The sequence below is a fragment of the Procambarus clarkii genome, chromosome 60 (assembly GCF_040958095.1).
Source record: "Procambarus clarkii isolate CNS0578487 chromosome 60, FALCON_Pclarkii_2.0, whole genome shotgun sequence".
Taxonomy (NCBI): domain Eukaryota; kingdom Metazoa; phylum Arthropoda; class Malacostraca; order Decapoda; family Cambaridae; genus Procambarus; species Procambarus clarkii.
Genome location: NC_091209.1, coordinates 15480708 through 15508207, shown reverse-complemented (window position 1 = coordinate 15508207; position 27500 = coordinate 15480708). Strand labels below are relative to the sequence as shown.

Below are 27500 nucleotides of genomic sequence, written 5' to 3'. Positions count from 1 at the left end.
CCTTTGACTGCGGAGATGGCGGAGCGTACGTGTTGAGAACCATAGGGACTGTAGGGGTCAGTGGCGGCGGCCCACGAGCCTGACATGTCATACCCACCATAGCCCAGTGTGGACCTGGTCAAGGGCATGCTGCCCTGCTGCAGCTGTGGGGGTAACCGGGCAATAGGCCGTAAATACTTCATATGGTCCAACTTTGTTTTGAAAGATGTTAATATACATAGAAGGAAATGTAGATGTTTATCTCTCAGAATGTTCGGTAATATGTTTATTGTTTGTGATGTGTGTGTATATGTATGTATTAACACGATGTACTGAACGGTGTGAGAATAGCTTGAGCTACCTCATCCCTTTGTATGTATTTTACCTCAATAAACTTATTTCAATTTCAATATACATAGAACAGACCAAAAATAAAAATGTAAAAAATGAATTTTGGGGAGTTAATTTTTCAATTACCCCTCGACAGTGAAGGAAAACGTAAGAAATATTGACAAGATTCGTGTTAGAATTATTAATCTTACCCTTTCGGTCATATTCAACAACATAGATAGAACACTATATGTATTTGGTTTGGTATTTGTTTTAAAGGCAAATTAACCCTGAGGCTTATTGACTATCACTCGAAGTACTGTATACACTTTTTGTTTTACTTTAGTCCAGAACGGAAATGGAGATTAGCGTAAACTTAGTGCATATACACAGGACAGTATTTACACCATTTAGTGTATATATACAACTTACCGGGTGTATTTTAGAGCGCTTGTATTATCATGAAACATAATTTAGGACAAATTTGTAAATTTTGATATGTCAACGAAAATTACCAAAATCTGATACAATAGATTTAACACGTATAGTTTACACTAACACAAAAAATATATCAAATTCACTAGATTTGGCCAACCTAAACAATTAACCAAACCTTATTAACTGGTTAATTTTCAACAATTAACCATTCACTGTTTTTGAAAATTACTGGTGTAAATATTATTTTTAATATTGTATTATTTATATATTATTAATTCACTTATATATGACAATATTCATTCATGCATCTGATTTACCTATTTTTTTGGTATACATTACTTAATATTTGTATATCAGAGTTTTAGAAAGAGAAAATACACTTAGGCAAAGCCGAAGGAATTAACATAGTTAATATAGTTTTTTATCGATATCACATGCACCAGTAGATAGGATAATGCTATCTATGTAGTTAAGTCCCTCGATTTTGTTTTCAAGTTCATACATGCACCCCCTTCTGTCCATCTCCCTATCCGTCTGCCCATGTACCCGTCACTTCCCAACTCAAAGAACACACCTGGTTAAGACTTGGGATAGCAGCGTTGGTGGGCATAGTGCAAGCTTGCCTCTGGGAGACCTGCTGACCCCCATACACCCTCCCTGGGAAGTTTAGCGGTGGGGTTGACGGCGAGGTCTTCATGCCACCCAGGTCCTGCATCCCGTAGTCCACTGTGCAGACGAAGGTGGGGGAAACGTGTATTAGAAGGGCAGAGAAGACGGACGCCACAAGAAATATATATATATATATATATATATATATATATATATATATATATATATATATATATATATATATATCCATACTACTCAAGGTAGCTATGGATATTGCATGGCGATCTTTTATCAATACTGTAGACCTATTGTTCTATACATTTCTCAGCTCCCACCCTCAAATTGTCACCAGCTCTCCCACGTCTACACCCTACAATTATACTCACCCCTGGTGTCCCACGCCTACACCCTACTATCCTCACACATACTCACCATACTCACCCACTTCTACACTTCACTACCTACACCTATACTCACCCCTATCCTCCTACTCCTATACTATACTATATTACTTGCACCCACCTACACCTGTACTCACCTACACCTATACTCACGTACATACTCACACCACCTATACTCACCTACATGCTCACACCTACACCTGTACTCACCTACATGCTCACACCTCCACCTGTACTCACCTACATACTCACACCTCCACCTATACTCACACCACCTATACTCACGTACATACTCACACCACCTATACTCGCCTACATGCTCACACCTACACCTGTACTCACCTACATGCTCACACCTACACCTGTACTCACCTACATACTCACACCTCCACCTGTATTCACATACTCACACCTACACCTATACTCACTCACATACACCCACACCTATACTCACCTACATACTCACACCTACACCTATACTCACACCACCTATACTCACCTACATGCTCACACCACCTATACTCACACCTACACCTATACTCACTCACATACACCCACACCTATACTCACCTACATACTCACACCTACACCTATACTCACACCACCTATACTCACCTACTTACTCACACCTACACCTGTATTCACATACTCACACCTACACCTATACTCACTCACATACACCCACACCTATACTCACCTACATACTCACACCTACACCTATACTCACACCACCTATACTCACCTACATGCTCACACCACCTATACTCACACCTACACCTATACTCACTCACATACACCCACACCTATACTCACCTACATACTCACACCTACACCTATACTCACACCACCTATACTCACCTACATGCTCACACCACCTATACTCACACCTACACCTATACTCACTCACATACACCCACACCTATACTCACCTACATACTCACACCTACACCTATACTCACACCACCTATACTCACCTACTTACTCACACCTACACCTGTATTCACATACTCACACCTACACCTATACTCACTCACATACACCCACACCTATACTCACCTACATACTCACACCTACACCTATACTCACACCACCTATACTCACCTACATGCTCACACCACCTATACTCACACCTACACCCATACTCACCCTACACTCCCCCACACTCACCACTTAGTCCTGCTCTACACCCTACCAAAATACTCCCCCCCCCCGGGTCCATACCTTGCTGGGGCCACATGTTGGTGGGGGCGACGGAGACGTCCTGCATGGGGGTGTACATGGCTCCTCGTCCACCGTACATCCCGCTGGAGGAGGCAAAACACAGACGTTAGTCACAGTAGAATGTTACAGTTTGGTGTTGGGGGTGAGGTCTGTCAACCTCTGGAGGGTGGTGGTGTTGGACGTGAGGTCTGTTAACCGCTGGAGGGTTGGACGTAAGGCCTGTCAACCTCTGGAGGGTTGGGCGTAAGGCCTGTCAACCTCTGGAGGGTTGGACGTAAGGTCTGTCAACCTCTGGAGGGTTGGACGTAAGGCCTATCAACCTCTGGAGGGTGGTGGTCTTGGACGTAAGGTCTGTCAACCTCTGGAGGGTTGGACGTAAGGCTTATCAACCTCTGGAGGGTTGGACGTAAGGCCTGTCAACCTCTGGAGGGTGGTGGTTATTAAGGCCACCACAAATGCTTTCTGAACAATTAGCAATTATACTTATGTCCTAAGTATTGTTCAAGTCTTAAGTAAGCTCATGTGAATTGGACTTAAGGTCTATTAACCTGGAGGAGAAGGTTAAAGTCACCAAAATAGTTATTACCAATCAGCAAGTATGTATATGTAAATCCTTCTTTTTATGCGTAAATATTAAATTCTTTGATTTATGTAAACTTATTTTTAGTTTTGAAAATGGTTAGCTTTTATTTAAGTAAATGTTCTACTTTTATTCATTTTGTTTCTTTTTTGTTTATATAAATTCTTCTGTCGGAAGAAAACGTATAAAGAGGCTTCGAAACCATATGTTTTTTTTTAAATTCCATAATGGCGATTTTTTTTATTATTATTATTTTCTACCACAGATATGGCCACACATTTACAATGCTAACCAGCATATATACATTTTCTTCTGTCCTCCATGGACAGGGTTAGAGATGTGTTAAACATATAGTTTAGGGGTTTATTGAACAATCAACCACAGAAGGTGAGTCGGTGCTTTTAAAATGCTAAGCTAACCTACATAATGGCGATTAAAAGCAATATATCTGGATACGAAATGGACGGTGTTAATGTGACTCTCTCATCACTTTGTTGTTAAGAGCGAAGCTAGTTTGTACATAGGAAGAGAGAAGGAATTATCAGGGGGGAAAGCGCCAAGCCATTACAACTATATAGCACTTGGAAAGGGGTCGGGCTAAGGATTTGGGATTGGACGGAGGGAAAGGAATGGTGCCCAATCACTTAGACGGTCAGGGATTGAACGCCGCGAGGCAATATGCAAGAAAATTCCGAACATCATTGTGATGACGGCTGCCAGCCCTCATAAACAAAGGCCACAATACTCGAGTTCTTCACAATCACCAACAACAAACAGTCCGTGACTCTGCCTCTCTCATTAGCATACAACATGCACTCTCAGATCTCTTAATTTATTCAAACTTTTAGTTCTTCTTTGTGAATGAGAAGTGACCGGATGTCCTCGGGATTATCCTAGCGGCTCTCTGGGGGGTGGGGGGGGGATGTGAGGGTCCGGGGGGAGGGGGGGTGTTACTTGGGAAGTGATGAGGGGGGGTATGATGATGTGTGATGAAGAGGGAGAAAGAGAAGGAGAAGCACTGAGAGGATAGAAGAGTTGGGGGGGGGCTACTTGGAGGGAGAAGGTAGATGAGTGCATGTGCAACTACTCGGTGGAGGTAGATGAGTAGGGACTACTTGGGAGAGGTAGACGAGAGGAACTGTTTGGATATGAGGTAGAGTGAGGGTACTCGGGGGGGAGGAGGTAGAGTGTGGGTACTCGGGGGGAGGTAGAGTGAGGGTACTCGGGGGAGGTAGAGTGAGAGTACTCGGGGGGAGGTAGAGTGAGAGTACTCGGGGGGAGGTAGAGTGAGAGTACTCAGGAGAGGTAGATGAGTAAGGGACTACTATTGGGGAGGTGATAAGAGAGGTAGAGGAGGGGAGGAGGAGGAGGGGTCACCTAGCTAGCTCAGGAGCTGGGAAGCACGAGGCTAGGCACACACCTGGAGGGAGACAGGAAGCCCTTAATTGTCGAGGTTTCCCCTACCTAAAGCTAGGTTACATCTACGTGGTCACCCATCACATTACTAGCTACACCCAAGAGTGCTTAACCCGACTATCAACCATCTTCATTTTACCATAAAAAAATTCCTGCGAAACTTACACATTTGTATCCAATTGAACCTAATTACATAGCCAGGTCTGAATGAGATATGAACACTTGGAACGTTTCCGACCTCAGTGGCCCCCAAAAGGCCAGCCAGTGCCACAGATATGTCGTATGGTCCATTTCTCCAGCTGACTACATCCAATGGGTTTATTTTTGGGGGGTTTAATCAAACTTTTCTAGACAATATCATGATTTCCGGAATATGGAAGTGAAAATGTGAATTGAATCGTATGAACCAATAGGCTTTCTGCAGCTTAATTCCTTATCATTCTTATGTTGTTATGTATATATTATTGTTACGACTTAATGAGGGTTCAGGATGGACCGAAATGTCGTCAATATTATTTCATGTCTGTGGGATGGGTTAATGACACTCTTGTCCTGACGGTTGAAGACTATGGCACTCTTGCCCTGACGGTTGAAGACTATGGCACTCTTGCCCTGACGGTTGAAGACTATGGCACTCTTGCCCTGACGGTTGAAGACTATGGCACTCTTGCCCTGACGGTTGAAGACTATGGCACTCTTGCCCTGACGGTTGAAGACTATGGCACTCTTGCCCTGACGGTTGAAGAATATGGCACTCTTGCCTGAGTGTATAAAGGTGTAAATTGCTATGGGTGTTAATGGGGATATGGAGCGTTGACGCGAGGGGTAGAGGTTTGAGTGTTGATGGGGCCCAAGGGTTTTGATGGGATGAGAGGCACGCCGGACGCGGCCAAGGATGCTTGTACCTACCAACCAACTGGCTGACTCCAAACACACACACACACACACACACACACACACACACACACACACACACACACACACACACACACACACACACACACACACACACACACACACATATAACCAAATGAGCCACAGAGACGTCAGAAAAAAACTTTTTCAGTGTCAGAGTAGTTGAAAGATTGAATGCATTATGCAGTGATGTGGTGGAGGCTGACTCCATACACAGTTTCAAGTGTAGATAAGATAGAGCCCAGTAGGCTCAGGAACCTGTACACCAGTTGATTGACAGTTGAGAGGCGAGACCAAAGAGCCAGAGCTCAACCCCCGCAAGCACAACTTGGTAAGTACACACACCGATGCTTGTCACTGTCCAGTTGATTGACAGTTAAGAGGTGGGACCAAGGAGTCAGAGCTCAACCCCCCCCCCCCCCCCGCAAGCACAACAAGGTGAATACAACTAGTTGAGTACAAACGTGCTACTAAATGACTCCAATACCTACATTAGATGTGCCAAAACGTGTAGACTTGCGATAAAGAGGTGACATGATCACCACCTATAAAATCCTAATAGGCATAATGAAATGTGCAATAGTACAAGAACTGGGGAAAGGCAGGAGAATGGATATGTGGATGGATAGTGATGGAGAGAGAGGAAAGATAAAGAGGGATGATTATGACGGGGGAGGATAGCGAGGAAGAATATAGTGAGAAGATTTGGGACGGGGGAAGGATAGTGAGGGGAAAGGAATAGTGAAGGAGACAGGAGAGCAAGGGAGAAGGGAGTGAGGGGGGAGGATAGTGAGAGGGGAGTATAGTGAGGGGGAGGATAGTGAGGGGGAGGATAGTAAGGGAGAAGGATAGTGAGAGGGGAAAAAAGAGAGCATGAGTGCATCATGCCAGGATGCAGAGTGTGGCAAGCCTGACCCCCGCCATATTGCGAGCACCGCACCACCCTCGTGTCATTGCCACTCACTGTTCCATCACCTCATCCAGAGATGTCTCTAGGGAGCCCCACAGCTAAGATCCCCACATACGAAAATATCTTTAAGTGTAGTAACCTAACTTTCCTAGAGAAGAGATATGATCACGGTATATAAAATAGTCAGATCTGGACAGGAAATTATTTTCGGTGTGTGCGTAGTATGGACGATAAAAGGCGAAAACCAGGAGCTTGAGTCGGGCAAGGATTCATCAAGGATTTAGACAACCCTTTACGAAACCTGTATATCTTTCCTCAATCATGACGGCTGTATTTACATTTAATAAACAGTTTATGAGCGCCGAGGCGCCACGAGATTGTTTATACAATAATAACCTTGGGTTGTGAAGTTTCCAAGCTCGTAAACTGTTTAATAAATGCAAACGAAGCCGCTGTGAGCAAGGAAAGATGTACAGGTTTCGTAATTGGTAAATATTTGACGAGTCTTGACCACTGTGGCACAGGAGGGCAGACGTCGGCGCTGCCTAATTGATGGTCGATCGGAATGCAAATTTACGGACAAAATTCAGGAAAATGTCAACTGAACAATTACGCATACGGACATGCCTGGCGCAGCATAGCATGATGCTGCATGGACATGCAACACATCTCTATTAGAAAGTATATAAAAAAAACACTTTCATGACTTGTTGAAAAGCATTGAAAGTATGTACTTGGAGGGAAAGTAACTGACGCCCAGTTGCTAATGACAACATAGATGAACTGTAAAACATATTAGATGCAAGATGATTCATAAACTTATTCAGAAAAAAGTCGTATAAAACTGTGAAAAGTGTGTTTTCAAATATAAGTAAACATAAATAAACTGCGTAATGTGAAGCCTCGCACTGGCAGCAGATAATTTGTATATTTACGTAAACGAAGCCAGACATTGAAAATACTTAGAAAATACCTAAGCTTAGTCTTAAGGTGTTAATTAGAATAAACAAGCATATTATTGATGAATTAGCAATTAAAATGGACAAGCGTTCCCCCCAAACTCTCTGTACAGGAGTTAAAGAAACGGCTAGTTAAAATAAGCTTTTAATTTTAAATGAATGACCATCAATAATTGAAATTCAAGAATAAACTAGTATCGGGTCAGGACATCACATCACTTTATTGTCGTGGCCTTAATAACTCTCCAGAGGCTGATAGGCCTGTAGCCCAACACCAAATCAAGATATATTTGCAATCTGTAATTAGCATTATCATGCAAATTTCTAGCCTAGCAAGTCTACGTTTGTTTTCTACAGTTGAAACGGTCTTATAGTTTGTATGAACTTGACTGATTATTTTTATTATTATTATTATATACCAAAAAGTTAACACACAAACAATATAGGCAACTATTTGTATAAATTCATAAATAACATAATAATGTAATTTATGTAATAAAGAAATAAATCGTATTTCGAGTAATGTCGCCTTTGGCCTGACCCGCCAAAGGCGACATTATTGCTATCCATTTGTAGATCACATTAAGCTCTTGGCCAAAACTGCTGTTTTCTCAACCACAAGCCAATACATGTTTTTTTTTTATTAATACATTAGGTACATCTGCATTTGTGCAGCTTCCCTAGACTATATGAAGGGGAGTACAGTGCGTCAAAAAGCTAGCTACGTGATGCTAACAAATCCCCATCACACAGGATGGTTAGTCATACAGAGGCACGTGATAAGTAGCCTGCACTGGCAGATTTTGGGTACACTGTGAGGATATCTTCAAGAATGCGAGAGTGAATAAAGTAATTGCAAAGTTCCAGGTACCTCATTCCAACTGGTCTAAAAGATCTAATAACTGGGCATTCGGTGATGTAGTGTGGGAGATCATGCCGCAGTTCCTGCTCAGAGAGTTTGCACCTGGAGTGCTCAGGATTGGGAGATTTATTTTAAGAAATAAATACTTAGCCATACAAAAAATATATAAAATAACTATATCGGTTGTTACGGAAATAGTTTCTGATTCTGAATTTAATAACTGTATCGATTTTAAAACCATTGATAAATGTTGCTTTTAAATGTAAATATAAAATAGCTAAACTTAATAGTAATTCATCCATGACTAAACCACACATCAAGAGATGAAGAAACGATGACATTTGGGTTCGTCCTGGAGACCATTATCATGTCGTGTGTGAGCAATACGACTTGAAAATATTATCTTAATAATAATAATCCAGTTTGTCACCGAATCTTATAATCTGTCTTGGACCAAAAGATTCAAGTTGGTTGAATCTTGAACCAATTTTGGTTCAACTTAAACCAAAATTGTTGATCACAAGCAGAAAATTGACAAATAGATACAAATAATTGAAAATAATTGTCCATTTCACTCGAAACAAAGTATTCAGAAACATTGACAAAACAAATTAAAGTCTCACAAACTAGTATACAGAATTCTGAATTCAAAAATTAAATTCAAAACGGCTACGCTTTTTGGGGGGGCATCGAATCGGGTTAAGGTATTATCTGCGACGAGACGAAATGGCTTAAGTTTTGTGACCAGGAATCACGTTAGGATATCACATGTGTCGAGAAGAAAGTGTTTTAAGTTTTGTGGGCCAGGAATCACGTTAGGATATCACATGTGTCGAGAAGAAAGTGTTTTAAGTTTTGTGGGCCAGGAATCACGTTAGGATATCACATGTGTCGAGAAGAAAGTGTTTTAAGTTTTGTGGGCCAGGAATCACGTTAGGATATCACATGTGTCGAGAAGAAAGTGTTTTAAGTTTTGTGGGCCAGGAATCACGTTAGGATATCACATGTGTCGAGAAGAAAGTGTTTTAAGTTTTGTGGGCCAGGAATCACGTTAGGATATCATCACATGTGTCGAGAAGAAAGTGTTTTAAGTTTTGTGGGCCAGGAATCACGTTAGGATATCACATGTGTCGAGAAGAAAGTGTTTTAAGTTTTGTGGGCCAGGAATCACGTTAGGATATCACATGTGTCGAGAAGAAAGTGTTTTAAGTTTTGTGGGCCAGGAATCACGTTAAGATATCACATGTGTCGAGAAGAAAGTGTTTTAAGTTTTGTGGGCCAGGAATCACGTTAAGATATCACATGTGTCGAGAAGAAAGTGTTTTAAGTTTTGTGGGCCAGGAATCACGTTAGGATATCACATGTGTCGAGAAGAAAGTGTTTTAAGTTTTGTGGGCCAGGAATCACGTTAGGATATCACATGTGTCGAGAAGAAAGTGTTTTAAGTTTTGTGGGCCAGGAATCACGTTAGGATATCACATGTGTCGAGAAGAAAGTGTTTTAAGTTTTGTGGGCCAGGAATCACGTTAGGATATCACATGTGTCGAGAAGAAAGTGTTTTAAGTTTTGTGGGCCAGGAATCACGTTAAGATATCATCTGTGTGGAGAGGAAAGGGGTAAGTTGTGTAACCACGAGGAAAGGGTGGAGGAGACGGGTTTTCCTGGGGAATGAGGACCAGCTTACAAAACACTCCCGCGGGAAGTGGACGACACACCAGCTCCCCGGACTCTTCACATCATCCCAGCTAGTTTATTTGTCTTAGCTTGACACGTGACGTGTGTGTGTGTGTGTGTGTGTGTGTGTGTGTGTGTGTGTGTGTGTGTGTGTGTGTGTGTGTGTGTGTGTGTGTGTGTGTGTGTGTGTGTTTACTCACCTATTTGTGCTTGCAGGATCGAGCATTGGCTCTTGGATCCCGCCTTTCCAGCCATCGGTTGTTTACAGCAATGACTCCTGTCCCATTTTCCTATCATACCTAACCATGTGTGTGTGTGTGCGTGTGTGTGTGTGTGTGTGTGTGTGTGTGTGTGTGTGTGTGTGTGTGTGTGTGTGTGTGTGTGTGTGTGTGTGTGTGTACAACATAATATACGGTGTATTTTGTTATACTGTATCGCAGGACCCTACTTTCCAAAATACATTGTTTTTATTCGAATTGCTAAGGTCGGGTGCTAATGGACGCCAACTCTCCGGTTCGACTTCCTCTGTTCAGAGACTTTCCGTTCTTGCCTAACACATCTTGTTGGAAGCCCGTTCTCATAACGAGCCAAACCTGTTTATGAATGAAAAACACTACACACAACTCACGACGGGTGACTTTCGAACATTTTTCGAAATGTTCGCTGACGACCGCTGTTCGAATCGTAACTTTTTAAATACTTCACTCACGTGCTTAAAATACAAACTATTGCTAAGAGAATCTGAACATCCAACCCAACATAACGTACGCCTAATTATACATAGAATTCTAATATATAACAGCATTCAAATTTATATATGAGAAAATCCCATTTTTTAATGCTCAGTACGTTAAAATTTATGAATGCGTCTTGGGGTCGGACGCAGCTGGGACGAGACGTAGCCTCCCAGCACGCAAAACATGCTTGGGTAACGTTTAATCAACATTGTCTTGATGTTACAACATCAACGTCATTTGCCCGAAGTGTTGGGGTTATGAATGAAAACCGAGGAAGGGTTGTTAGTTGGTTGCCTCGTCCACAGATGGCGGTGGCGCGTGAGAGACAGTGTAGAGTCCATTAATGTCTCAATCTGTCACACCGTATCAACGCTGATATTATCCAAATCCTCTGAATGTCAGTCATGTGATATATTTTCAACTGTAATTACGACATTTAAATGCTATATAGTCTTCTCGGCTTGGCCTTTTCTCTTGTTAATTACCTCCATACGACTTTTCAAATAAACAATTCAGACAGCCAAAATGGTGGATTCCTGTACCGTATGCCATAAAGTGAGGATCGATGCGTAATTGTGAAGTGAAAATTTCTTCCTAAAATTATTTTAATACAAATTTATTTTAAAAATAGCATAGGATTACAACTGCGATATAGAATCATGCTAAGAACGCTATGTAAAATAGTTATACCCAACTTTATTTATTAGGGGAAAAACAAGAGGTAAGGGTCACTAGGCTATTGTGCAGGCTATGGAGTACTGAAAACTAAACTTAAGTTAGCGAACATCTTGCTTTTAATGTGTAGAGGTTAATAGGAATCCAAAATTACCGTTAATGTAGAGATCAAAAGAGCTTACTCGTAGAGCTTTTCACTAAGATGACAATCACATGGAAGTCAAAGGAGCTAACTTTTAGTTTTCACTAAGATGATTTTCAAGTGAAAGCCAAAAGAACCTTCTTCGATAATTACGTCATAATTTCACCAGATAATACATGAGAAGAAAGCTAAATCCAGACACTCACATTAACGATTTCCCAGATCACATGCGACGATAACTTAGATCACCTCAGATAACTTGCCGAGATAAGCTTTATGGCAACTTGATGGGCGTGTGGCAGACTTTGAACGCTAGAGGAAACCCTCTCATCTACCAAAGAGACTTGACACTCAACAAAGACTGACCTTGGAAGCCTTAGTGCACCGACTAGGATAAAGTAGCCTAGGACTATGGGCAGCGCATCGATGAAGTAGTCAAGTGGAGTGGAGGGAAGGTGGTGGTCATCTTACCAATCACTGGAGCCTATAGCGATGAGTTGGACTTTATCACTAATAACCTGATAGCGTGATAAGGCCAGATAAGCGAGCTAGGCAGTTTCCAGTGTATAGTGACCCGGTTCCTCCCTACTTCGTGCTCTGGAGGGGTTCCGTAGGACGGTATTTTAACCCTCACACGATCACTGCTTTGTGAGACACGCCATGAGAATGTGTAGAGATTACTGTACGTACAGATAAATACTCCCAAGGCAATAAAGAGTGTATTTTTACACTCACTTGTAATCCTTCGTAAACGAATGTAGTATGAAGTAGAGATAAATGGGTTATATAAAGAGCGACCGCAATGCTTATCGAACAGCGATTTGTAGACAGTTGATATCCATAATGTTTGGGATTACTATCAAATTCTGTACATTAAAGGCTATAAATACATAAGTCTATGTCTTTTACCAGCCCAGCCTCTTGTTTTGGTAGTACTTATAGTAACGATAAGGACCATAGTACATATACCGACGTACAACGCAATCAGAAAGTAGAAATCGGAACTATTGAATTTGGACAAACAGGAAGAGATTTTATATTTACGTTGCAAAGACAAACTAAATTAACCAAACCTTCCTAGGACTAATATACGATATCTGAGGCCTATATATATGTGTGTGTGCTATAATAGGCCTAGGAATATTTAGTTTGTTTTTTAGCTTTATTTTTGTCGGACTATAAAGTGTTTAGGTTGCTTATATTCAACGCGCAAGAATAATTTATAACAATAATTACAGTATAGAAAAAACATGGGTTTCAGAAAGCCTTTGTGAAAAAAACATCATCTATAAGAGAGTTCCTGTAAATTAAGAATTACCAACCGGATTACCTTAATTTTATTATATTATTATTTATTATCTGTATTATATTAATAAAAAATAGAACCAAAATGACATCAGAAGATAATTATCAATTTACAATATTCTGCATGTTACCTGGCGGTGATACCGTGGATGGAAAGTAGAAATAGCCTAAGCTACTCTATCCTTTTGAGATGTATCTTATTGTCTCAATAAACGTACTTGAACTTGGTACCGAGGATTTACGTCCCTGCGACCCGGTCGGAGTCTCCGGGTGATCACACTCTTGGTTCACGGTGACCTTTTCTGTGACATTTTCCGTTCTCTGTCAATTTTTGTGTGATGTTGTGTCCCGGGTCCTGTGTTTGGTCTGTGTTACGTCTGTGACCCTTCTGTACATATTCCCTTGCATTCTCGCATTTCGTGCATTGTTTTCGTTATTATGTAGGTGCTTTGGCAAGCAGTTGGTGTGTAAGCCCTGCGAGGTTCCCTGTTTGCACATTGGTGCGTATGGGAGGGTAGAAATAGCCTAAGTTACTCTATCCCTTTGTGATGTATTTTTTGTCTTGTCTCAGTAAATATACTTGATTTGGTGCATTGATTAATTGTATGTAATTATGGTATGTAACCATTGTTTGATTTTATCCTGTTTTTTCGAGGGTGGAGGCCTCTTGTGTTAGGGGTTTGTCCTTGTTGTGCTGTACGTGAAGATATAACCTTGTATGATTGTTTGTACATATTGTGTTAATGTTTTAAATATGAGAAAACATGAACCAAAGGAATTCTGAGAGACTAGGCTAGGAATCAAAGTTTAAGACCTGTGTACTCTCCGGATCTTAATACGGCTCCTATGGACTGTCAGAATCATTAATGCCTATGAACTTCCAGGATATTGAAGCCTGGGCACAGCCTGGTTTAGTGTATAGTTAGTGTATAACTTGAGAAAAGCATCTTGAGTATACATCGTAGAGATATGGATTATCGTTTTAAGAAGAAACGGATAGTATTTTGAATGCATATTTAGTAGATTTATTTCCGTATTGACATTGACTTAGGAGGCCTAGGTTAAACAAAAAGGATTAGGCTTGATGTTTTGGTTGTTTCCAAATAGTTAACCGGCCTTGTTGGTTCGTTCGCTTCTCGGTTGGAACTACTGGAAATGTATAATGTAAAGTGTTCACCTCGTCAGGTCGGGATAGTGAGGTGTATTATTATTTATGTAAAGGAATTTGATACTGATATATTTTCCCATTCATTTTCCCTGTCACTTGTGCATATTGACGAATACGTAGTATGTGTATCGAGTGATAATATTGACTTAATTCTTGATTGAATACTGTCTCTCTGTCTTCTCTCTCTCTTCTCTCTGTCTTTTCTCTGTCTTCTCTCTCTGTCTTCTCTCTCTCTGTCTTCTCTCTCTCTGTCTTCTCTCTCTCTCTCTCTCTCTCTCTCTCTCTCTCTCTCTCTCTCTCTCTCTCTCTCTCTCTCTCTCTCTCTCTCTCTCTCTCTCTCTCTCTCTCTCTGTCTTCTCTCTCTGTCTTTTCTCTCTCTCCTCTCTCTCTCTCTCTCTCTCTCTCTCTCTCTCTCTCTCTCTCTCTCTCTCTCTCTCTCTCTCTCTCTCTCTCTCTCTCTCTCTCTCTCTCTCTGTCTTCTCTCTCTGTCTTTTCTCTCTCTCCTCTCTCTTCTCTCTGTCTTCTCTCTGTCTTCTCTCTCTCTCTCTTTCTCTCTCTCTCTCTCTCTCTCTCTCTCTCTCTCTCTCTCTCTCTCTCTCTCTCTCTCTCTCTCTCTCTCTCTCTCTCTCCCTCTCTCTCTCTCTCTCTCTCCCTCTCTCCCTCTCTCCCTCTCTCCCTCTCTCCCTCTCTCCCTCTCTCCCTCTCTCCCTCCCTCCCTCCCTCCCTCCCTCCCTCCCTCTCTCCCTCTCTCCCTCTCCCTCTCTCCCTCCCTCCCTCCTTCCCTCCGTCCCTCCCCAAGCCGGCATCCAGGGACACCCGCACTCAACCCCCAGGACATGGGCCTCTCCTCCTTCCTGTCATCAATATATCTATTCCTTTGTCTCTCTGGCTGACTGACTATGTTGCTCAATCTATCATCCAAGATTTTTTCAAGTACCCAACACCCAACCTGTCCTCTTACAAAGAACGTCGCATTTGGAGCGTATGCGTTACATGGAGCCAAAAATTATCGTACTAGAAAATGGAAGCGGCTGGCGAAAGTGACGTACTGTCCCGTTTTCTGTTTTGGGTCCTCTGGTAGGTTAGGGAAGGACACTTTACATTGACCGTTTTCTTGACGTTGTGAAACCTTAGGAGGACGGTTTAATCGACTCAGTCGATTAAGGCAGTGTCTGTGATGCTCCCGGACGCAGGTTCGAATCCTCGTCACGGCCCTTGTGGATTTGTTCTTAGGAGGACGGGTTGGATTAACAAGCATTTGGTCTTTGTTTATGAGGACGGGCTGTGCCACCACCCGAGTGCACATATCCACTACCCGCACTCATATATCTGGGCTGTACCACCACCCGAGGGCACATATCCACTACCCGCACTCACATATCCACGACCACCACCACCACCACACGGGCACACATATCCACCACCCACACTCACATATCCACCTCCCACACTCACATATCCACCACCCACACTCATATATCCACCACCCACACTCACATATCCACCACCCACACTCACATATCCACCTCCCACACTCACATATCCATCAACCCACACTCACATATCCACCACCCACACTCACATATCCGCCACCCACACTCACATATCCACCTCCCACACTCACATATCCATCAACCCTCACTCACATATCCACCACCCACACATATCCACCACCCACACATATCCACCACCCACACTCACATATCCACCACCCACACTCACATATCCACCACCCACACTCACATATCCACCACCCACACTCACATATCCATCAACCCACACTCGCATATCCACCCCACAGATAACTCAAAGCTTGAAAACGTCCACTAACCCCGTTACCCCAACCCCGCGACCCTGAACCCCGCCACAGACCACCACAGCAACACATCTAAGAGCTAACCACCCGAGTATCACAAACTACCATAACTACCCAACAGCCCCCCCCCCCGGCCTCTCGGTGGCAGAGACGTAACGAGGCTGTTCAACACGAGGGGGAAGGTGGTTAAGGTGGCGGGTGTCACAAGCATGGCCCGTCAGGTGACCGCCTCCCTAATCACTCTTATCTGTGCTACCTTGATTTTCACTGATAACCCGTAGATAACAGCCGGCGATTAACAGTTAACCTCACTGGACCGGCTCTGAGGCAACGGGCTAATTGTTAACCTCATACAGACAAGGACGAAGTTAATAAACTAATCTATAGAAGAATGTTAACCGCTGGTTCGAAGCTTGCGGTTAGTTTAATACTTTCCAAACTTTTCTATGGTGATTGTATGGTGGGTGTTATAAGACTGATTGGACTCTCAATCTGTGGTTGAGCTAATGTGGACCCTTAGCCTCAAAGAAAAGAATAAAAGGTACTCGGGGTGTTGTATAATGTCGTCTACCACCCCAACGACATATAGAGGTGTATCCAGGGTATACTTTTTTTTTTAAAAGAACTATTTGTATTTCTGATACTTTTACAAAAATACCTGAAGTATTTGTATTTTGTTCTGATGAAGGCGAATTGAGCCGAAAACGCGTTTAGCAGTCTCTATTTTTCACATGTAGGTTTTCCGCATATATATATATATATATATATATATATATATATATATATATATATATATATATATATATATATATATATACAGTTAACCTCACTGGATGGGGGGGGACAACCTAGTTCGCCTGCCTCTCCGAGCAAAACACACCCACCGCAGAAATGGTAACAACAACATACCGGAAACGTACAAAATCAGAGCACAAATCACCAAGAAAATTGAAGAGGGAAATACCGCAAGTGCTATTAGAGTCCTCACCAGTGACGAGAAAATTGCTCCTCGAAACTCAGCCACAGCACGGGCCCTGCAAAGCAAGCACCCACCCAGAGCCCCTCAAGGCGACAACATCGTTCCGCCATCAGCCGACACCATTTCAGACCCATTAACAGTTGGTGAATCTGAGGTCTACAAAGCAGCCCTTTCTTTTCCACCTGGGTCAGCAGGCGGCTTTACAGGGTTAAAACCTCAACATATCAAGCAAATGTTAAATCCTGCGGTTGGTGATGCTGCACAAGATCTTCTTATGGAACTCACAAGGTTCGTCAACATGTGTCTGGCTGGTGAGATACCTGAGGTCATCAGGCCTCTCTTTTTTGGTGCCTCCCTCTGTGCTCTCAAAAAGAAGGACGAAGGAATCAGGCCAATCGCTGTTGGCAACACTCTCCGACGCCTGATTGCCAAGGCTGCTACGAGGGTTGTCAGCCAGCAAGCGGCTGAATTGCTGAAACCAATCCAGCTAGGATTTGGAATCCCCCAAGGCTGTGAAGCGGCTGCCCATGCAGCACGAGCATACATCACAAACATTTCTGATGAAAAGGCCCTGCTCAAACTGGACTTTAAGAATGCCTTCAACATGGTAAGAAGAGATGCAGTACTTTGTGCCGTACATCGCCATTTCCGGCCCCTCTACCCGTTCATACTATCGTGCTACAGTGGCGAGTCAAAACTGCTCTTTGGTGAACATGAAATCAGATCATGTGAAGGTGTTCAGCAAGGTGATCCTCTTGCTCCCCTTCTTTTCTGCTTAGTCTTAAAAGAAATCACCGAAAGCTTGTCCAGCGAGTTCAACATCTGGTTTTTGGATGATGGCACTATAGCTGGCACCGTAGACCACCTCTTGTCAGATATCAGGAAAATAAGGGAGCAAGAAGTAAGCCTGGGTCTCGTCCTGAACCCTTCCAAGTGTGAAGTAGTCTCCTCCAACCCAGACATCGTAGCTAGAATAAGGTCTGCCTTGCCTGGAGCCCATGTCATTAGGGCCGAGAACAGCACCCTCCTTGGAGCTCCCCTCGGGTCTAACGCCATTGAGGAGATCCTCGACAAGAAAATCGCAGACCTTAGGAGGATGGAAGACAGAATAGGTGACATCGATGCCCACGATGCTTTTTATCTCCTCACCAAATGCCTATCCCTTCCGAGGCTAACCTACTTTCTGAGGTGTGCCCCATCTTACAACAACCCAAAGCTTGACGAGTATGACCTCCTACTGAAGACCATGCTGGAAAAAGTTGTTAACCTCTCTCTCAACGAATGCCAGTGGAAACAAGCCACTCTTCCTGTCAGGCTCGGTGGCTTGGGTGTCCGCACCGCCACCCAAATTGCAGTCCCAGCCTTCCTGTCTTCCTCCTCAGCATCAGATGACCTGGTTAAGGAAATTCTACCTGACACCCTGAGTGATGTAGCGGGGATACAGGACCCCCACTACACGGAATGTGACACGAAATGGGGTGCCATGACAGACCCAGCACTCAGACCAGCCATGCCGAAAGCCAAGAAACAATCCAGTTGGGACAGCCCCATTGTAGACAAAGAAGCCACAGCTTTGCTGGAGGCAGCAACAACCCCCAGTGATCGTGCACGCCTCACAGCTGTGCAGGCTCCCCATGCAGGGGACTTCCTTCTGGCAGTCCCTATGTCTGCGACAGGCACACGTCTTGATCCGCAGGAGCTCCGTATTGCAGTCGCTCTCCGCCTTGCTGCCCCTATCCACACTGTTCACAGGTGTATTTGCGGCGAGGCAGATGCTGACGAATATGGATTGCATGGCCTGCACTGTGGAAAATCGGGTGGTTGGCACACTAGACACGACGAAGTCAACGACATCATTAAAAGAAGCCTTGCCTCTGCTCAGTGTCCAGCGGAGAGAGAGCCCCGCAACCTACTGAACCGTGACTCTGTTAGCTTTGCCGGCCGACCAGACGGAATCACACTGCGTCCGTGGAAGGGTGGCAGGCAGTTAGCATGGGACTATACTTGCGTATCCACCCTGGCAACGACATACATCACCCTCTCTGCCGGCACGGCAGGAGCCGCAGCGACACACAGAGAAAAACAAAAGTCAGTCAAGTACAGGCAATTAGATCAAAGGTACAATTTCGTTCCAATAGGGTCTGAGACCCTAGGCCCATGGGGTGAGAGTGCAAGAAGGTTTCTTAAGGATCTTGGTTCCAAGCTCATTGACACCACAAGAGACCCTAGAGCAGCAAGTTTTCTCTTTCAGCGCCTCAGTGTCGCGATCCAGAGGGGAAATGCCCGCTGCATCCTCGGTTCCTGCCCGGCGTCGGAGGAGTTCGAGGAAATCTACAGCCTCTAGGAAGCGAACTTTTTCTTGTGTCCTCTTAATGTTCATTTTTTGTATAAAATCAGATATGTAACTGTATAACCTTGCATAATAAAGTGTACATCATAATAAAAAAAAAAAAGGGGGTGGTAGGAGAAGTGAACACTCTTTCGTATTCAGAGTTAAATGTCAAGTTTTTCCCTGAGTGCTCTGTGTTCCCTTCTCTGAGGCTGTGGGTCCCTATAATTACACCAGTGGTGGTACCCCCCTATATATATATATATATATATATATATATATATATATATATATAATATATATATAATATACTTAAAAGGGGTACCACCTCTGGTGCAAGTGTAGGGACCCATAGCCTCGGAGAAGAAAATAATGAGTACTCAGAGAAGACCTTGTGGATCCTCACTGAACACTTTGATATTTTCTTCCCCTACCACCCCTATTCTTTTAGTGTGTGTGTGTGTATATCTAACTTTATTTTAAAATTTCATTACACAAAAAGGATTACAACATTGGTTACATGCTGGGTACAAGACTACTTGTCACACAAGTTGTACAGCCTCCTCCACCTCAGATGGCGGGCAGATATATATATATATATATATAATATATATAATATATATATATATACGTGAGGAGAAATATATAATATTTCTATATAATAATTTAATTCAATAATATATTGAATTAAACAGAGCCAAAACAATTCACGTAAAAAATAATACGGATACACTATCCAAAAAAATATGTATCCAATCTTAATTGCAGAGATTCATGATGTCAAAAGAAAACAAAAAATCCTAAAAATAATCAAAACTGACTGGGAAACTAAGGAGAATCCTTCAAGAATGTCCCAAGAAAGAGAGAGAGAGAGAGTTATATCAGCCCGTATCGCTCATCCGTTGATTCACTGTACAATCTCACTGTTGGCGTGTCTGTCTATCTGTCTCCCTTCAGGGTATTTTACCTCCATCTTTTCCTGAAGCTTTAATGTGTCTCCGGCCTACGGGCTCTCCATAGCCCGTGCTACTTGGAACTTTATGTTCCAGGTAGCGAATCTTTTAACAACAGCAACATAATGTGTCTCCTTCAAAAGCGTTGTGGCATCTTCCCACCTTTGAACTGGGTCAAAGACCAGTTTGAAGACGCACAGAACTTTGAACCAGCTTTGCGGATTTGGGAATAGGAACGCGTGAGTGGGAATTTGGGAATAGTCTGGGAATAGATTAATGGTAGCTGTAATTGGAACATGTGCTTTAGAACGAGGATATGGAATTTATAATGGAAATGGGGTAACATGAGATGGGAATGGGTAATTTGTAAGAGGAATGTTTTATTGAAAAGGGAATAATTTAGGAATAGAATTATATACGTAGAATACGTAGCTTTGAATATTTAAAATAGGGCTGGAAATGGGGAGAATTTGACATCAAACGAAACAGGTTAGTCTGGATTAGAGTTTGAAAGTTTAAATGGGAATGATGTACTAGAGTAGACTTGGAATAGGTGACCGTGAGTGGTAATAGCAGACTTGGAACGGAGATAGGTGATGGTGCATGGGGGCTGCGTGAACCTATAGCGGGAGGGAAGAGGTGTTTGTATATGGGACAGGTAATTGGGAATGGAAAAGGGGGGGAAATGTGGAAGGGTTTCAAGGAAATTTTTAGGGGGTAAGAGGTATAAGTGTGATCCGGAGGGACTTAAGGATATGAGGAGGCACTCAGCGGATGTTTGTTAGCATCTGCACTCTTTGCTGACAAGTTTCAAGTGTAAACAAGGCGAATTTTTTTGTTTTTTTGTTTTTTTTCTATCTTTCCCTCATATTTTAATCTGTTCTCCATCGTTTTTTTCTCTTTCTCCTCCTTCCGTTTCCTCCTGGTTCTCCACTTCCAACTTCACTGTTCCGAGACTGGTCGCCACCTTCTCCTGCAGGTCGGCGTTCAATCCCCGACTGTCCAAGTAAGTGATTACGGCCACCATTCCTCCCCCCCCCCCCGTCACCCGTCTCATCCCAAATCCTTATCCTGACCGCTTCCCAGCGCTATATAGTCGTAAGGGCTTGACGCTTACCCTGATAATTCCTTCCTCCTCGTATCGGGAGGATGCGTTGGTCAGATATCAACACAGATGCCGATGAATGGGAAAGCGATAGAGGCCACACACAACAGCAAGGACGCGTACCGTGCCAGATTACGGCCGCTGGCCACACGGTAAGTGCACGAGACAGCTGCCACCGTCACCGGACGGGTATAGACAGGTCACCGTCACCGGACGGGTATAGACAGGTCACCACACCGGACGGGTATAGACAGGTCACCACACTGGACGGGTATAGACAGGTCACCCATACCGGACGGGTATAGACAGGTCACCGTCACCGGACGGGTATAGACAGGTCACCGTCACCGGACGGGTATAGACAGGTCACCACACTGGACGGGTATAGACAGGTCACCCATACCGGACGGGTATAGACAGGTCACCACACCGGACGGGTATAGACAGGTCACCCACACCGGACGGGTATAGACAGGTCACCACACCGGACGGGTATAGACAGGTCACCACACCGGACGGGTATAGACAGGTCACCCATACCGGACGGGTATAGACAGGTCACCACACCGGACGGGTATAGACAGGTCACCACACTGGACGGGTATAGACAGGTCACCACACTGGACGGGTATAGACAGGTCACCACACCAGACGGGTAGACAGCAATGTGCTGCTACTTTAGCCTGTAAAAAAAAGCGTAGATTTGCTTGGAATGAAGCCGATTCGAACGTAAGGAAGAATGTGAACTCGAACACCGCATCATCCGAACACCATGTAGCAGTACCGTAAACGAACACTTGAGCACCGTAAACGAACACTTGAGCACCGTAAACGAACACTTGAGCCCCGTAAACGAACACTTGAGCACCGTAATCGAACACTTGAGCCCCGTAAACGAACACTTGAGCACCGTAATCGAACACTTGAGAAGAGTAGGAAAGGAAAGGGGAGAACTATCAGGTGAAAGCGCCAAGTCCTTCACGACTATATAGCACTGGGAAGGGGGTCAGGATAAGGATTTGGGATGGGTCGGGGGGAAGGAATGGTGGCCCAACCACTTGTGGACGGTCGTGGGGATTGAACGCCGACCTGCATGAAGCGAGACCGTCGCTCTATACCGTCAAGCCCAAGTGGTTGGACGGTAGACAGAAGAGTAAAGTGTTCAAACAGAGCGTATAAAGCCCCAAAATGAGCACCTGTTGCTGAACACTCCTTAGGGAAGGTTGAACACTTGAGACTAAAACAAGTGTTCGTGTGAACAATTCCCATAATGAACACTGGGCGGGGTGTAACATTTCAATACCTGGATTTGTGTTCACTTACACACACACACACACACACACACACACACACAAGTACAACCTGTCCTCTTAAAAAGAACGTCGCTTTAGGCCGTTTGCCCGTATGGCCGAATATGAACGTAATTTGAAAATTAAAAAAAATGAAAATAAATTTGGGATTTTTTTTCAACAACAGTAAGTTAAGGATCCTCTGATAGGTTAGGTGGGCAGGAAATTATCATAAAGTTTCAAAACGGTATGAAAAACGTTAATTGAAAGTTTCCTCTTCTAACCTTTCCGAGTAAGCCGGACGACTCAAACAGAAAACGGAACAGTACGTCACTTTTGTGAGTCGATTTAATTTCGGGAAGACCTGAACACGAACGTTGTTGAACAAAGCACACACAAGCAGGGGTACTCACTTAGGCACGTCGTAGTGGTGAAGGTCCATGTTGAACATCTCTAGGGGCTGCGGGGGTCGAACCCCGGAGAACGCCTCCCTATCCATCTCCGGGGAGTACACCTGTGGGAGGAGGACACGTGCAGGGTTAGTGCCGTCGCGGGAAGTGACCCGAGGGCGAGACGAAACTAGATAGAAGTAGTATTTGTTATAAGGAAAGTACGCTTGAGGCCGGGAAGTACCGGTCAAATCATGGGGTGAGTGACAAGGAAAGTACCGTGGAGGCTACGGTGAGTGGGAAGTACTGGGCACTGACAAAGGAAGTACTGAGGAGGCTACAGGCACCGGGAAGTACATATAAACACACCGAGAGTTAGACAATTTAGATAATCTAAATTCAATTTTAGAGTCTAGTCCGGAGCTCACATAGAGAACGAGGAATATTTACAGGTGGGGGAAACTGAGGTAAATTATGGACGCTACGATCTGTCATAGTTAATGTTATAGAAGTTTTTTATCAGTCAAAATATTTAATTGCCACTCAAACACGATAACTACGGTGGCGGCATTTCACGTGTGATCTTGTGTTCCGTGTACACACATGAGACGTTGTGTTGCTTGAGGGTCGAGTAGCCAAGGGCGTGACTTGTGATACGTGAAGACGCTGGTGTTCCGTGAAGATCAAGATTGTTCCGTGAAGATCTTAGTGTTCCGTGAAGATCAAGATTGTTCCGTGAAGATCTTAGTGTTCCGTGAAGATCCTGGTGTTTCGTGAAGTTCCTGGTGTTCCGTGAAGATGATAGTGTTCCGCCAGTATACAGTGAAGACGCAGGTGTTCCTTGTGTGCTCCTTAAGTTTAAGTGGGTGTTGTTATCTAAGTGTTCCTTCCAAGACAGATCACGTTACGTACATGTGTGAGAGAGTGAGTCAGTCTGAGTGTAAGGGAGAGAGACGTGTGTGTGTGTGTGTGTATATATATATATATATATATATATATATATATATATATATATATATATATATATATATATATATATATATATATATATATATATATATATATATTACAGCCACAGTATACACAAGTCAACAAGTATAGTTTATCACTTGAGTGTCTTGTATGTACAAGTCAATTGTTGGTGCTTAAGTGGAGTGTTGTGCCTTGAGCGCTTAGTGTCTCGGAATACAGAACCTTCTGCTTATCAATCTGATAATCTTTAGCAAACAACAAACACAGGAGAGGGGGGGGGGAGGAGGAGAGAGGGGGAGGAAGAGAGAGGGGGAGGAAGAGAGGAGATAGGTAGAAAGGAAGAGGGAAGAGAGAGGGAAGGAAGAGTAGTGGTAGTGAAGTAGATATGAAGAAGTGCAACATTTTCATAATTTTTGTTTTCCTTCAAAATTTCACAATGTTTGTCAATGGTATTACTACCATTGTACCATGGTAACTGCTGATACTATAGTACCATCACGGTAATATATACATTATGGTACCATCACTATTATGGTAGGACCTCCACAACACATCTTCATCACCATGGTGTCACCACTACAGCCCCACCATCATCACCACAATACACCATCACCACCACAATACACCATCATCACCACAGCCACACCATCACCACCACAATACACCATCACCACCACAATACACCATCACCACCACAATGCACCATCACCACCACAATACACCATCACCACCACAATGCACCATCACCACCACAATACACCATCACCACCACAATACACCATCACCACCACAATACACCATCATCACCACAATACACCATCACCACCACAATACACCATCACCACCACAATACACCATCACCACCACAATACACCATCACCACCACAATACACCATCACCACCACAATACACCATCACCACCACAATACACAATCACCATTACACCATCAAGATGGTATCAAGTTTGGCTACCAATTAGCATGGGCAATAGGATAACAGGTAGCAGAAGATCAGAGAACACGTCAACACCGTCCAGTAACCCAAAAGAGCGGACAAAGGTTAAACAGAACCAAGGTTATCTTGAGTTGATTTCGGGGCTTTAGTGTCCCCGCGGCCCGGTCCTCGACCAGGCCTCCACCCCCAGGAAACAGCCCGTGACAGCTGACTAACACCCAGGTACCTATTTTACTGCTAGGTAACAGGGGCATAGGGTGAAAGAAACTCTGCCCATCGTTTCTCGCCGGCACCCGGGATCGAACCCGGGACCACAGGATCACGTGTCCAGTGTGCTGTCCGCTCGGCCGGCCGGCCGGCTCCCTCGACAAAGACAAACTCCAAAGATTACAAATGAGAAACAGACTCACAGAGACTGAAAGGGAACTGTGTGTGTGCAACGTTAGACGAACAGCTCCAGAGTGTACAAATCCACAAGGGCCGTGATGAGGATTCGAACCTGCGTCCAAGAGCATCCCAGACGCTGCCATAATCGACTGAGCTACGACATGGTATAAGAATTGCAACCAGAAATTCTACTGAACTTACTTGGGTCCTGCAGCCTCTCCGAGACACAAACCAGGGTTTTACACAATCCCCCCCATGGTGGTGATAGTGATAGTGATAGTGTCCAGGGTGTGTTCGTGAGGAATAAACCATTCAACGAATCAGCTTCAATATCGACTTTAGGTCAAAATATTCTGTTTCTTTCAAAAGTCGAGCCCCAAAAAACCTGTTGAAGGAACTAGAGAGAAAGAGAGCAGTTGGGGCAAATAGTCTCATTATCTTCCAAACATGAGCTGGAGATATGATCACTACATACAAAATCCACAAAATAGACAAGGGGGGGAATTCTTGACATCTGCAACTTCATAGTTGGTCATAGATTCAAGGGAAGTGCCGAAAAATATTAGAAAATTTTGTTTTGCGTGAAGAGTGGTAGACGGTTGGGCTAAGGTGGCGGAGGGCAGTAGTTTCAGTGTCCAATGACAAAGATTATTGGGAAGACGGGACACCACGAGGGTAAGTTATTATCACACGTGGTTAATTATACCGTGACACGTGTGGTGCCATCACTACCACACTATCACCACCACAACACTATCACCACCATGGTAACACCACCATAACACTATCACCACCATGGTAGCACCACCACAACACTATCACCACCATGGTAGCACCACCACAACACTATCACCACCATGGTAACACCACCACAACACTATCACCACCATGGTAACACCACCACAACACTATCACCACCATGGTAACACCACCACAACACTATCACCACCACAACACTATCACCACCATGGTAACACCACCACAACACTATCACCACCATGGTAGCACCACCACAACACTATCACCACCATGGTAACACCACCACAACACTATCACCACCATGGTAGCACCACCACAACACTATCACCACCATGGTAACACCACCACCACAACACTATCACCACCATGGTAGCACCACCACAACACTATCACCACCATGGTAACACCACCATAACACTATCACCACCATGGTAGCACCACCACAACACTATCACCACCATGGTAGCACCACCCTACCCACTGTTGCTGACGATCTTGCTTCTTGATCACCGTCGTCTCTCTGGCGTCGTATCAACGTCGCGTTGACGTCGGTGGCGAGGAAGCGTCGTTCTGACGGCGTGGAGAAAGAGACAGACAGACCATAGAACCGTCTCTCACTCTCGTGGTAAGTCGACCTTCGTGGCAGGGGACGCCTTCCCCCCGTTACTTAGCTGTCCTCGGGAGGGGTAAGAGGTAGACAGACAGACAGATAGACAGACAGGCATGAGGGGCGAGGGGGGGAGGGCTGCTGGCTAGGACTCGGTGTTCGAGCGAGGTGTCAGCACTGGCTATACCATCCACTGGACCACCACCACTACTGACTACCTGTGTGTGTCTCTCTCTCTCTCTGTCCGACTGTTTGTTATCTATCATTATCACTGCCTTACACCCTCGCCAACACTTCGTCTGTGTAGTGTGGGTGTAGGGCACGGCCGGTCACTGCTTCGATGGTGGGGCCAGGCAGTGTCTTGGTGGTGGTGCTGCCAGGCAGTGCCTCGGTGGTGGTGCCAGGCAATGCCTCGGTAGTGGTGCCAGGCAGTGCCTCGGTAGTGGGGCCAGGCAGTGCCTCGGTAGTGCTGCCAGGCAGTGCCTCGGTAGTGGTTCCAGGCAGTGCCTCGGTAGTGGGGCCAGGCAGTGTCTCGGTAGTGGTGCCAGGCAGTGCCTCGGTAGTGGTGCCAGGCAGTGCCTCGGTAGTGGTGCCAGGCAGTGTCTCGGTAGTGGTGCCAGGCAGTGCCTCGGTAGTGGGG

The 27500-nt window shown here is 44.3% G+C and overlaps 3 protein-coding genes across 6 annotated transcripts in view; 2 read left to right on the top strand and 1 right to left on the bottom strand.

The window, feature by feature from the left end:
* The window catches only part of LOC123766787 (TBC1 domain family member 2B), a 425460-nt gene that overhangs the window by 305702 nt on the left and 92258 nt on the right, over nucleotides 1–27500 (top strand). The window lies entirely within an intron of this gene.
* The window catches only part of LOC123751104 (CDAN1-interacting nuclease 1), a 201766-nt gene that overhangs the window by 116232 nt on the left and 58034 nt on the right, over nucleotides 1–27500 (top strand). The gene's annotated exons all lie outside the window — the stretch shown is intronic.
* Nucleotides 1–27500, bottom strand: part of LOC123766788 (uncharacterized) — an 80468-nt gene that overhangs the window by 23303 nt on the left and 29665 nt on the right. The window contains 4 exon segments of the mRNA XM_069307563.1: nucleotides 2–143; nucleotides 1322–1473; nucleotides 2979–3061; nucleotides 23206–23306. Coding sequence (XP_069163664.1) covers nucleotides 2–143; nucleotides 1322–1473; nucleotides 2979–3061; nucleotides 23206–23306 — 478 coding nt within the window.